Here is a 14,066-nt window from a genome sequence, read left to right as displayed (position 1 = left end):
ATATTAGCACGACCAAGGATAGAAACAAACTCTTCAGTTTTATAATATTAGGTACAAACAGTTATTTTTTAAGAAGTAGAGAAACAAAATATAAACCAAAAGCATTTATAATACACATGCATATTACACAAAGTGGGAGGAAAACTAGGCTAGTGTTACGTTACAGTTTGGAGTTTCCTCTAAACTGCTGGAGTTTGTAATCGATACAGGCTAACTATGAGATTCAATTTTAGCCTCTCCCTAAATATGAGGGGAAACTAATAATATAAGGAGGATATCCTAACCAGTCCCTTGTTAGGAAAATGTCTTCCATGATTTTTTTAGGGTATTCAATGCTCGTATACTTTACTCGTATATACTTATACATAATATTGCACCCATATCACTATATTGCCTAACACAAGTGTGGTTTAGGTATATGTGACAGAAATATTTTGTAAGACAATATACTTACTTAGGGACCCAAAGGCTGGCTTTTATTTCGCACAGAGGTTGAGCATTGCCATCCAACGTGGCAATGCTGCCAGTCTTTTGGGTACATTACCCAGTGACAGCGATGAGGAGCAATTTTTTGATGCCCTGTATTAGTTTTAAGTTGTATATATATATAAGTTTATTTTGTTTTCAATTAATGTAAATATTTTGAGAACATGTAGATGTTCTTACTTAGGCAGCTATTCGAAAAGTTACCTAAATCGGTGCAGTTTATGAGTTCATCGCGACATATCCATTGCTTGTATACCTCGCAGTACTTACAATAAAAACGAAAACACACACAAAAAAACAAAACAAACAATCAAAAATCCACAACACAGCCCAACTGACCTACCTTTATTTACACGATTACTCTTTCGCAAGTCTTCCATCACTTGCCTTTCAATATATTTTCTCCGAAAAAATTCGACATTGAAATTAAACGCGCCCGGGCGTTCATTGAAGCGTAAAATTCTTCATATTGGAAAAAGAGGCGTATAATAATAGATGTGCCGTGGGCTTTTACAATAAATTGCGTCCGAACTGGTTGGGATAATTGGCAGGTGACCGGTACGATTATTCAATCTGGGCATTGATAAATGAAACGGGAACGCGTGCGTTTACGTAATGTCTCCCTATTGTGGCACGGTGTAAAATTACTGTAACTATTTTGTGTGGGGGATTGATGTTGAGACTTGCGTGGTTTGTTATGGTCAGTTTTTTAGATGCTGTTTTGTACTTCTTCACAGGTTAGAAAAAAGTTACGTTACTGCTATTTACAAATTGTACAAAACATACTAAATCATATTTGCACACGCAGAATAGATTGCGTGGTCAGACAGACTATAGGTACTTATGCTTTATTGGTAGAATTAGGATCCTTAATGCTGACTGCACTAACGAAAATAATCTTATTTACTGTTTCAGATCATTACGTTTAGAACAAAATTTTTCATTAATATGGCTTTCTATGTTGTCAGCCATTCTTTAATATGGTCAAGACTGGCTTTTGATTTCTCATAACAGAATTTCCAAAATTTAATTTATTCATGCAAATCATTTTCGAAAAACTACAAAGAATATTTTTTCATACCTATATTATTTTTCCAGAATCAAATTTATTTTAATAGAAATGAGGCTCCATCGCTTTTGATAAGTTCCATTTGAAACTTTTTCTTCTGAGATTGAATAATATCATTTCTTAGACGCCCAAGATCTGATATTGGAAAACTGGATGATAGGATCTCTGGTACTTAACTTATTCAATATTTAAGTTTAATCTGCGAGCGTTCAGTCTTTTTTTAGAAATCTCATCTAGTTTAGAGGCAATCGTTGAATTGTTATTCTCGATGAGAAAATTGTGCATAACTGTAATATCAGCTTTCGTATAGACGAATAAACGTTTGAATTAGTTACCTATTGATTTGTTTGTGAAAACAAATGATGATTTCACGAAAAATTTGATAAAGTTTTTTTCAAATTTTCAAGTAACATTAGCTAAAACTCCTTTAAAAACAAGTGAAAAATAAATCCAAGATTCATTAGCGTTTAAAACATCAGTCCACCGCAGCAAGACGTGTAATCCTAAAAGGGTAATATTTTATGTGAGAATAGCCTCCCTGCTAGAGTGCACTCAAGTGTTTACCTCAGCCATTAACCCCATTAACTCGCTAGTGTTTTGACCACAAAGCTAAATAAAATCTTTACTCTGACAGCTGTTTTTAGTATTGTTTTTAAAAGTTTTTAACATAGGTATAATTAAGTTAAAACATCTTTGGCACTCGTCACTAGTCAGAAAGAAGCAAGAAACACTGATAAATCAGCCTTACCAAGGGGTATCTTTCCTATCAAGTCAATCATTTCATTTATTTATTGACGAAAGTATAGTAAGTAAGTATAGAATAACATTCTGAATCTAAAAACGATAAGCCACAATATTATAGTTACTGTGTTTAACACTTAATAATACTAATTACCTCAATTTCCTTACAAAAGAAACCATCACAGCACTATCAATAAAACGCATGCTAACTCGATACCACGTTGCGACGATACGATTATTAATACTCTACGTCTGTGTGCGTGAAGGCCCGCGCATGCGCGAAACTCAGCCTCGCTGTACCGTGCAGAATATGCCTCAGACGGCTCCAGACTAAGGCCGCTACGGACGTGCCTTGGTTTGGAATCGCCTATGATAAATACCTTGTGTTAAATACATACAATAAAATTGAGTGTGTCGTTTTAATGCAATATTAAAACGACAATACCTTGTGTTAAATATATTTTGGAAATTGAGTGTGTCGTTTTAATGAAATATTTATTTGTTTTATTGTTGTGTAATATAATTATGATTGGAAAATTGAAATTTTAAAAATTTGTTAAGTGAAATTTATTGAGTGTACACATGGTGTAAAATAAGATATCGCTTTGTGTCTTTATGGCAGACTCCTTAATCAAGATGGCGGTGAATAGTGTGATTATTACCAAATAAAAACTACCTACGTATAGTTGTTCAATAAAATTAACAACTGTTCATAGAAAAAGTGTCTGGATTGTCGTTACAATCAAAATTTATTCACTACAAGAACAAAACCTTAATTGTTGAACAAAATAACCATTTAACACTGCACTACCAATAAAATATATTATAAACTCGATCTCACATTGCGACGATACGATTATTAATACATACTCTATGTCTGTGTGCGTGAAGACCCGCGCATGCGCGAAACACGGCCTCGCTGTACCGTGTAGAATATACCTCGGACGGCTCCAGACTAAGGCCGCTACAGACGTGCCTTGGTCTGCAGTCATCCACGAACCAAATACCTTGTGTTTATATATAATATTAACATGCTTATATACATTATGTATAAGCTTCACTTGTAACTATATGTGTACGAAAATCTTAGAATTTTAATATGACCCACTTTCCGGTCTTCTTATTGAAATTTTGCACACACTCTAAGTTCTGATGACAATACATGACCAGCCGAACGCGATGGCTTGGCGATGGCGGAGCAATGTGGATGTGCTCTGCCCTATCTAGGGGACATAGGACTCTAAGTAAGAAACGTCATAATAAATCCAATATGGCAGCCTCCCCAAGATGGCGGATAGGCTATTTGAAATGTAATCCCATTATATGAGTATTAAATGAAAGGGTTTGTTGAATGGGATACGAAAAAAATAACCAGGATGGATTTTATGTCATAGTCCGTGTCACATTTTCCAACTATGTTGAAGTCGGCTTCCAGTCTAACCCGATGCAGTAGAGTACCAGTCCTTTACATGGATGCGACTGCTTATCTGACCTCCACAACCCGGTTATCTGGGCAACCCCTTTGGTAAGACTTCCATTATTGTCAAAACGAACCTAAAAAAACCCTTAAATTCTGCACAAGCTCAAATTAAATTGTCAAGCAGGATTATAGCAAAGATATACGACCAGCACGCAAGTAGATGATATCGTCAACAAAGTTGCAAGTTGCTAAGCAATAGGCCATCCAACTTGGTGTTTGCGAACATAATTACGGCCTCAGCCATTGGACAAACTCCGTGTGAAATTGGTACACGCTACTTGAGAAGTTTGAGTAAGATATCTTTGGACATAAGCCAATTATCTTCATAGAGTTTTAGATATAAATCTTAATGATGAGCAACAAAATTGTGTATGCGAAAGTATGTATGTTTGTCTCCAAGATAAATTGGTTGAACCGATTAAGCTGAAGTTAGACATGGAGGCAGTTAAAGGCTGTTTAACAGAGTGCAAAATATTACTGTGTTATGATATTCAATAGTTATGATTATTGACTCATCATAAAATCATAAAAGTGTGAGAACTAGAAAAATACCTTAGCAACATTAGAGATATGATTTTAATTAAATATTTACCGATTCATCGCTTCACTGTCTACCTACATATACTTCGTTGTAGGTACCATCAATTTCTCTTATCCATAATCCTAGTCAATCTTAGTATACATATGTGTTATTTCAGTAGATAAAAACGTGATCAAATTCATGAACTGCTTATACTATTTTTAACCTTCAAAATACGTACGTATATAAAACTTCAGGAAACCGCTAACAGACCGATATATTATCAATCCAGTCCCCATAAAGGCCTCTTCACATACATGGGCACATTGAGAACTTAATCTAGATGATTTATAACGGGCCCAGTGACCTGTCTTTCATTCGCAGCAGTGGGCAAAGAGAATGAAGCGAGATCGAAGCACTGAGATGTGTGAAAATAACAAATGGCGGTATGGCCTGGGGTGTAGAAATAATGCGGCCAGTTACACCTTTTTTGTCGTCGAAAATATTTTTGAATTGTTCTATTCTAGAACGAGATTCAAACATAAATTAAAATGATGTTGACGTTTATTTTATCGGTATAAGTAGACAAGCATTGTATGATATGATTGTACGAAAATAAAACTTATTGAAATGCATCATGTATTTTTACCGCACCCCATTGATGTCACGAAAATACCTTCTTCTAAATAAAATAAAACACTCTCATATAGACACAAATAAGTTTATTGCACAATAAATGTCACACCGAGCTATTTTTATCATTCGTTAAACGCAGTGAACAAAATAATTATAACAATTAATCAAACCACAAACAATCTCTAATTGCCATTTATATACTAAATGATCCGTAAAGTTAATGAGCGTCAATCTATTTAAATGTAAATAAATAGACTTTGGAAAATGGATTACAGAAATAAATAACATTGACAATATAAACGAATGATTGTAAGGTTGCAAGCGGGAGTTGAATGCGTTAAGTTGTGGTCCAAACAAATAATATGCTCAGAAAAGGTTTATATTATGGTAATAACTATATTAAAAAAAAATGACGGGAACGTATTTATAGACCACACTTAACACTTTTTAAACACAATTTAGCTAAACACAAGTTACTGCATAAATATTTTTGTAGACAATACTGTGTGTTTTTACATTAGAGAACACTTTTTTAGTCTATCTTTTTAAATTATTTTCAGGTATTAAGATATCGTGAAACTCCATGTTAAAAACCACACGAATAAAGTGAATCAAGGCTACACGCAAAATTTTTAAGTACAATAAGTAGGAATGCAGATCTCTTTTTTGTTTTTGTGATGTTAATAAGCGAATTGTAGGAGAGCAATCATGTAACAAGTGATCATGCTCATGAACCCTAAAACTAAGTTTATATTCAATGGGAACTGATTCCATAAATTCAGTTCCATTGTTTGTACGTCGATATATTCCAATGCTCCTTCTACGGCTGTTTTCAAGTTATAATCTGAAAATAAATACAATAAGTATGTATCATGAATCATCATCATCACCCAACTGTGTTGGGGTCGGCTTCCAGTCTAACGGGATACAGCTGAGAATCAGTGGTTTACAAGGAGCGAATGCCTATCTAACCTCCTCAGCCAAGTTAACCAGGCAACCCAATATCCATTAGTAAGACTGGTTATCAGATTTACTTAGGTTGGCTTCTGACTACCCGTACCGACTGCCTCAATGACAGCTAAACTTATAGTCTGATTTTGAAAATAAAACCGTTTAAAAACGATACTAAATAAATCGTTTATCGAGGCTTTAAGCTATTTATCCGTGAATTAATTCCCACAGTATGTGGATAAAATCGCTTATCAAATCGGTCCATTACTTTCTATGATTAGCGCGTTCCAACATATAAACATACTTTTCAGCTTTTTAATGCTACTAAGTGAAAAAATCTTTTTTATATAAGAATCAAAAATACCTTCATAAGTTAGCAATTCTCCTGCTAAAGTTATTTTGATCTCATCCAAATCATTTGCAGCCCATTCTAATATCAATAGTGGGGCACACAAATATATTATGTGGCTGATGATTTCTGCGGCCCATGTTGGCAAAAATATATTCTGAAACGGTGAATGTCGCAATTTTATTATAAACTGATTGTATTCATATAAAATTTTTCATAAACTATTTTAACATTAATTTGTAAAAAGATACTTGCGACTTCGAAGTGAGTGCAATGATGAATGGCATTGAGAACTTTCAAGAAGTCCAATATAAACCAGAAAATCATCTGAAAGAAAAATCGTGAAAGTAGTAACTTGCTTTTTCAGCAGTAAACACAACACTTTCATGCTTTTAAAGGGATTTTGATTTTATGGCTATCGGATTTTTGTGTAAAATTAAATTATGTAAAAAAATTTATGTAAAAAATATATAATTATTTTGTACTCACCATTGGTTTTATAATCTTAAGAGCCGAATCAAGATATTCGGACAATTTCATAAATGAATCTGTAAATTCTTTAATAAAAGCAATTTTTTGATTGTCCCTCAAATTATTGGAACCTAATACTTTGTTTATTTCTTTTCGCATAATACCTAATATATTTCGATACCCTTCCGTTATGTAAATTACAGATAGGCGACTAAAGAAACATGACCACTGTTTATTGTTATAAACAAAACACGTTAGAATATCTGTTTGCGAACCGAATATTATATCATTAATAACTTGTAAAGTTAATGTCATCAAAGTTAGACAAAACGTAACATAGTCATCATCTGCCATCATCTGCCTAGCCTTTTCCCAACTATGTTGGGGTCGGCTTCCAGTCTAACCGGATGCAGCTGAGTACCAGGGTTTTACAAGGAGCGACTGCTTATCTGACCTCCTCAACCCAGTTACCTGGGCAACGCGATACCCCTTGGTAAGACTGGTTGTCAGACTTTCTGGCTTCTGACTACCCGTAACGACTACCAAAGATGTTTAAATGGCAGCCGGGACCTACAGTTTATCGTGCCATCCGAAACACGGACATAACATAACATAGTATTTATGAGATTTTTGAGGAAAAGGAAAATCGTTGTACAGTTTTTTGAAAAAGTCAACGGTGTATTTTTCTCCTTCCACTAAAGAGAATAGGGTGTTAGCAGTCAATTCTAAGATCGAAATAAAGTGGCTTGCATAAAAAGAGAATGCATAAGGCAAGAATGAAAATGCTCTAGTGGTCGCAACAAAAATTAATACGCAATGACCAATACAGAACAATTTTGCAAAGACACAAGTGTAAAATGATGTACTTAATTTACAATACTGACAAAATATTATTTTTAGCCACATAAGAACTTTCAGGGACACTTGGTGATTTAATTTCATTTTGTTTTTTTTTTATGTATTCTTTAGAGTGTACCACGTCAGTAGCGAAACAGAAAGCAACTCTAAGGAAGAAATGTGGACAGTGTTACCTGTTCGCGCTATGGTATATTGATTATTCTTTAAATAAAATGGCTTTTACGATTATTTTGAGTTAAACATAGTCCAGTAATTTTATGGTTGTATACTTTGAGAAATTGAAAGTATTTTTGGTACCGTTATTAAATATTAATACTACCCTTAACTGCAAAAAAGTGACAAAAAAAATATCTTTCTATATCACGACAAGTAAGATAACCAGTTAAACTACATAGCTTTTCTATGCGAATTTACTCACGCTGCGAGGGCACTATTTTCGCATCTGCTATTTTAGAATCTACGTTAATCTAAGTTATTCAATTGTTTTTGTTCGTTCGTTCGTTTAAACATCGCCAGCTCATCCATACAAAGTATCTCACATTTACAATACTAGAATTTGTCCCAGACTTCGTCTTCATTGTCTTAGGCTATTGCACGTCCCTGTAACCTTTCCATAGTTTTTATAAAACTTCTACCATTTGATGGGAAACAAAGACAGTTCATATATCAAAAACATAACAACTGTTCACAAGAAAACAGAATTAAGAGTCAAAATCAAACAACAAATATGTTCTTTTAACTTATTTATCTATGACGCATGGCCTATGTTAAACAAAAATGCCTATGTTTTATGTTATAATTAATTTCCTACACTGTTTAAATAGAGCCTGTCATTAACATAATAAGAAAAATTTTAACTACAATAACTGGTTATTTAAAATAAACAGATAAACAGATGGATTTTGAAAAGTTTTATTCGGCAAAACACAATATACATACATAATACGAAAGATAAGAAAAAAGTGCGTAAAAACATTTTTTTGTGGCTTAGGTTTCACAATATTAAATGATTAATTTATATGAAAACTTACTAGTCTACCTAATCAGTTTTCTTTTCCGTTGTTGTGATCAATATGAGAATTGTAGCAGAGCGATCACATATGAAGTGATCAAGCCAATGAACGCTAAAACCATGTCCTTGTTCATTGGGTACTGGTTCCATACATTCAGTCCCGTTGTATAACCGTCGACAAATTCCATAGATTCGTAGATAGCAGATCTCAAGTAATAATCTGTGAATAAAAAAGAGGAGACATAAATTTATAAAGGTGTTCAAAGTTCAAATAACTTTTTTAGTAATATTAAATGCACAATATTAATATTTTTGATTCTACGTATATTAACTAATCATTTATCATCTTTATTATTTACGGTGATTTGCACGATTTAACTATACCTAACGATAACCGACCCATTTTCAGCTGTCAAATCACCAATTTGGCCAATGGGCGAAAACACTATTCATAGAACAACATTATTACCTTGTTGGCTAATATTAACTAAAAATATGTATTACTTTTACCTTCATAGGTTAATAGTTCCTTTGCAATAATCTTCTTGATCTCATCTAAATCATTTGCTGCCCATTCTAATATAAGCATTGGGCAACATAGAGATAACATTTCGATAATAACTTCGAAAGTCCATGATATAACGAACCTACTCTGAAATTGAATTTTTATTTAAAAGTGAACCATCTGTTGTATACCTAGTAGTCATCATCCTCCGAGCCTTTTTCCCAACTACATATGTTGGGGTCGGCTTCCAGTCTAACTGGATGTAGCTGAGTAACAGTAACATCCACTTTACAAGAAGCGACTGCCCTGCCTGACCTCCTCAACCCACATACCCGGGCAACCCAATACCCCTTGGTTAGACTGGTGTCAGACTTACTGGCTTCTGACTACCCGTAACGACTGCCAAGGATGTTCAATGACAGCCGGGACCTACAGTTTAACGTGCCATCCGAAACACAGTCATTGGTTTCTAAGATATACTTATAAAGTACATACAAACTTAGAAAAGTTGCATTGGTACTTGCCTGACCTGGAATCGAACCCGCGCCCTCATACTTGAGAGGTTGGTTTTTTGCCCACTAGGCCACCACGACTACCTGTAAACCTAGTAGTACATAATAGATATACACAGAAATCAAGCTGTCTCGAATGAATGCGAACGCGGTTGTCGACCGCTTGATAAGAAGTGTGTGGTGTATCAAGTCGAAATTTAAGACAGAGACGAAGTCAAAGTCATGTGGGCTCACATTGTGCTTTAGTTCCAATTTAGTTAACTTTAAAAATGTTAGAAAAAGATGATGAATATACATTGGTACTTACAATATCAAAGAAACTGATGTAGTAGATTATATTAAGAATTTTGCAAAAGTCGATAACAAATCGAAATATTGTCTGAAACAAAGATGAAGGTACATGAGTGTAGACGAAGATTCCTATAAAAATATTAACACAATGTAATTTTAGCATTATAAGGTTAGATTCAGGTACTTTTGTGTCACTTACCAATGGTCTTATAATTTTCATGGCCGAATCAAAATGCTCTGTCAACTTAATAAATGAATGAGTAAACTCTTTAATGAAGACCGTTTTCTGGGCATCGGTAATGTTATTCATATTTAATTGCGTATTCAGATGTTTTCTTAATATAGATACGGTATTACGATATCCTTCAATGACATAAATTACGGATATACGACAAAAGTAACACGCCACAGATCTATTAAAGAACAAGCAAGGTCTTAAGATATTATCTCGTCCTCTGATGTCCATTGTAAAGAATATAAAAAATCCGACTAATCCAATCAAAGACAGATAAATCGTCACATAATATTTATAGGACTTTTGTAATCCAGGAAAATCTTTTTCTAACATCTTCGCAAATCTACGAACATATTCTTCACCATGTATTAATGAGAACAAGGTGTCTACATTCAGTTCTACAATGGATGTAACATAGTTCAGGCGTATTGAAGCTGAATATCGATTAAAATGTGATATTATCATTGAGCCATAAATGAAGATAAATAAATAATTGCTAATACAATACAACTTTGCGAAGACAGAAACGTAGACTGAAGAACTCCAATTACAGAACTGAAAAAATATTATTTTGAGCCACATGAATTGTTTTAGTGACACATTGTGATCGAATTTCATTATGTATTATTTATTTTATTTTTCAAATGCGTCCACACTGATAGACAGATCGAGTACGACTATTTTTTAAAATCATCGGTATATTATTTCACAAGCTTATTGATTAGGTAATTCCGTAACTAAAATTATAACTACTCGTGCGCTCAATTAACTTGAATACGTTTCTATTATAGAATCTTACAAAGAACATGTCGTAAAATAGAACATTTGACATTATAATTCTTTGACAGACGGATTTTAAAACCTTTTATTCAGCAAAACAAAATATACACGAGAAGCGAAAAATAAGAAAAAAACGTACACATATATTGCATACTTATGTACATATTATATGTTTTTTTTTCAGAATATTAAAATATTTATATGACAAATTGTTAGTCTACAATATTTAATCAGTTTTCTTTTCCGTCGTTGTGATCAATATGAGAATTGTAGCAGAGCGATCACATATGAAGTGATCAAGCCAATGAACGCCAAAACCATGTCCTTATTCATTGGGTATTGGTTCCATACATTCAGTCCCATTGTATAATTGTCGATAAATTCCAAGGATTCGTATATAGTAGATCTCATGTTATAATCTGTTGAAAAAAGGGAAGCACGAAAGGTCACTTAAAAAGTTAAAAAAAAAAGTAAAAAGTATAAATATTTCTGATTCTCTTCATTCATCATTAATTATTAAATTACTTTGAGCTGTACAATTTAATTATAAAGATAACCAAACCATTTCAGTTGTCAAATCACCGAAATTACTTAATAGCAAATACACTTTGGTACTGTTTGTTTTCGTTATAGTTAAATAGTGCAACTCTTAAAAATACGTATCGATGCGATCTGCTGTCAAAAATATAAACGATAGCTGATATTAACTAAAAATATGTATTACTTTTACCTTCATAGGTTAATAGTTGCTTTGCAATAATCTTCTTGATCTCATCTAAATCATTTGCTGCCCATTCTAATATAAGCATTGGGCAACATAAAGCGAGCATTTCGATGATAACTTCGAAACACCATGATAGTACGAACCTAGTCTGGAAATGAATTTTTATTTGAAAGTCAACAATCTATTGTGTACCTAGTAGTACATAAAAGATATACATAGAAATCAAACTGTCACAAATAAAGTTTGCTAAGTATGAATGTACATAGATGGATGCAGAGGAAGAGGAAGACCCAAGGAAAGATGGATGGATTGCCTGAAAGTTGACATGAATAGGAAGGGAGTGAGTGTCAGGGAAAAATGGAAGCGGAAAACATATTGCACCGACCCCAAATAAAATTGGGTACAGGAGGAAGAAGAAGAAGAAGTGTGTAGTGTGTGTCGAAGCCGATGGCGAAGTCATAATAGAAGTCGAAATCGAAGACAAAGTCAAAAGTCATGTGACCGACACGTGGGCTCACATTGAGCTATTAATTCTAATCTAGATAACTTTAAACATGTTAGGAAATAAATTATGACTATAAAAAAAGGTACATGGGTACTTACAAGATCAAAGAAACAAACGTGGTAGATTATATTGAGAATTTTGCAAAAGTCGATAATGAATCTAAATATTGTCTGAAACAACAAAAAAAAATTGTGAATTATAAAATGATAAACATTATTCTCGAATATTGTTACGCATATATTTATGTAGAAGAGATTATAATTAACATATTCAAAACATTGTTATGGGTTCAACTTTTTAATATATTAAAGGGGATATAAGCTTGATATTATTATAATATCAAGATGATTATCTTGATATTCTAACTACTTTTGGCTACCTTATTTTAGCTTTGTAATAAAGATACTGGTATTATTGTATCACTTACCAATGGTCTAATAATTTTCATAGCCGAATCTAAATGCTCTGTCAACTTCATAAATGAACGAGTGAACTCTTTAATGAAAACCGTTTTTTGGGCTTCAGTAACGTTCTTCGTATCTAGTTGTGTAGTCAGTTGTTTCTTTAATATAGATACAGTATTGCAATATCCTTCCGTGATGTAAATTACAGATATACGGCAAAAGTAACACGCTACATGTTTATTGAAAAACATGCAAGGTTGTAAAATGTTTCCTTCTCCAATATCAATTATAAAGAATATTGAAATTTCTATGAACATTATCAAGGACAGATAAATCGTTACATAATGTTTGTAGGACTTTTGTAATCCAGGAAAATCTTTTTCCAACATTTTCACAAATCTACGAACATATTCTTCGCCATGTATTAACGAGAATATGGTGTTTACATTCAGCTCTATATTGGCTGTAACATAATTAATACTTGCTGAAGCTGAATATTTACCTAAATGAAACATTAACGTTGAGCCATAAATCAGAATAAATAAATAATTGCTAATACAATACAACTTTGCGAAGACAGAAACGTAGACTGAAGAACTCCAATTACAGAACTGAAAACATATTATTTTGAGCCACATGAATTGTTTGAGCGACACATTGTGATCGAATTTCATTTTGTTATATTTTTTGAATTCCTATGCAAATGCGTCCACACTGCTAGACAGATCGAGTACGACTTATTTAAAAGAAGTCATCGGTATATTGTTTTACAAGTTTATTGATTAGTTAATTCCGTAACTAAAATTATAACTGTAGCACTTTAATAATACTCTTAAAATGTGAATGTGTTCCTACTATACAATCTTACTACAAATTATTACAACTACTGGTAACTACATACTTCCCGAGGTCCTTAACAAATTGCCTTGATAAACAACAGTTAAAAAAATAATCTATGTAGGATGAGTTTTTACCCATTACAAATTAGATATGTAGTAGCGACAATTTTGGCACGTGAATCAGCTTTATTCTCTCAAAAATAGTTGAAGGTAAATCTACAAGGCAACATTGTTGAAATATTCATATTCCGATGTATTGCATGCGATCGAATGTCACAGCATATTGATGCTATGATCAAACGGGAAATTGGACGACACAAACCAGACAAGTATTTCGCGGTACTCTGAATGTTTGTTTGTACGTTTGTTCTGAGTAGCATTATGCTCCTGTTACACTATGTTATATACGTACTAATAGTTTACTGCAGTTTCACCTGCGGAAACTATCTGCACTCAGATAAAAGGTAGTTTTCTGCCTTTATTAGCATCTAAACTGTAAAGTATTGTGAACATGTTCAATTATACTAATAATTAAATTGTAATAGATAGCTGTGCTGCTGGGAAGTTTGTTCTTCACCGCTTCTTCTTTTCAGTCGTAATTATATAAAGTGGTGAAAGGGGGCGTTTGTAGGTGCAGTTTTGAAGTGAAAAGTGCTAATCTAATTAGCCAAGTTTTAATAAACAATTTTGGGTTTCAC

At 33.3% G+C, this 14,066-nt stretch overlaps 1 protein-coding gene across 1 annotated transcript; it reads right to left on the bottom strand.

Annotated features, from left to right (window-relative positions):
* Positions 1-5,612: 5,612 nt before the first annotated feature.
* Positions 5,613-9,162, bottom strand: LOC135117401 (uncharacterized). Its single transcript, XM_064036623.1, has 3 exons — positions 9,084-9,162; positions 8,660-8,793; positions 5,613-5,849 (listed from the first exon to the last, which is right to left on the bottom strand). The coding sequence occupies exons 1-3, from the start codon at positions 9,160-9,162 to the stop codon at positions 5,613-5,615; spliced, it is 450 nt and encodes a 149-aa protein (XP_063892693.1).
* Between the last annotated feature and the right edge of the window lie 4,904 nt (positions 9,163-14,066).

Source organism: Helicoverpa armigera, chromosome 10 (genome assembly GCF_030705265.1).
Source record: "Helicoverpa armigera isolate CAAS_96S chromosome 10, ASM3070526v1, whole genome shotgun sequence".
NCBI lineage: Eukaryota > Metazoa > Arthropoda > Insecta > Lepidoptera > Noctuidae > Helicoverpa > Helicoverpa armigera.
The sequence above is the reverse complement of the archived record's forward strand: the minus strand, read 5'-3'. Positions and strand labels throughout refer to the sequence as shown.

Bases quoted from the DNA above. Each gene is read 5' to 3' on its own strand.
- LOC135117401 (XM_064036623.1), bottom strand. From the start codon at position 9,162: ATGCTTATATTAGAATGGGCAGCAAATGATTTAGATGAGATCAAGAAG. The intron at 8,794-9,083 runs GTAAAAGTAATA...TTTTATTCACAG, and splicing joins GGAACTATTAACCTATGAAG to ATTATTACTTGAGATCTGCT. The intron at 5,850-8,659 runs GTGATCGCTCTG...GTATCCCGTTAG, and splicing joins TTGGCTTGATCACTTCATAT to ACTGGAAGCCGACCCCAACA.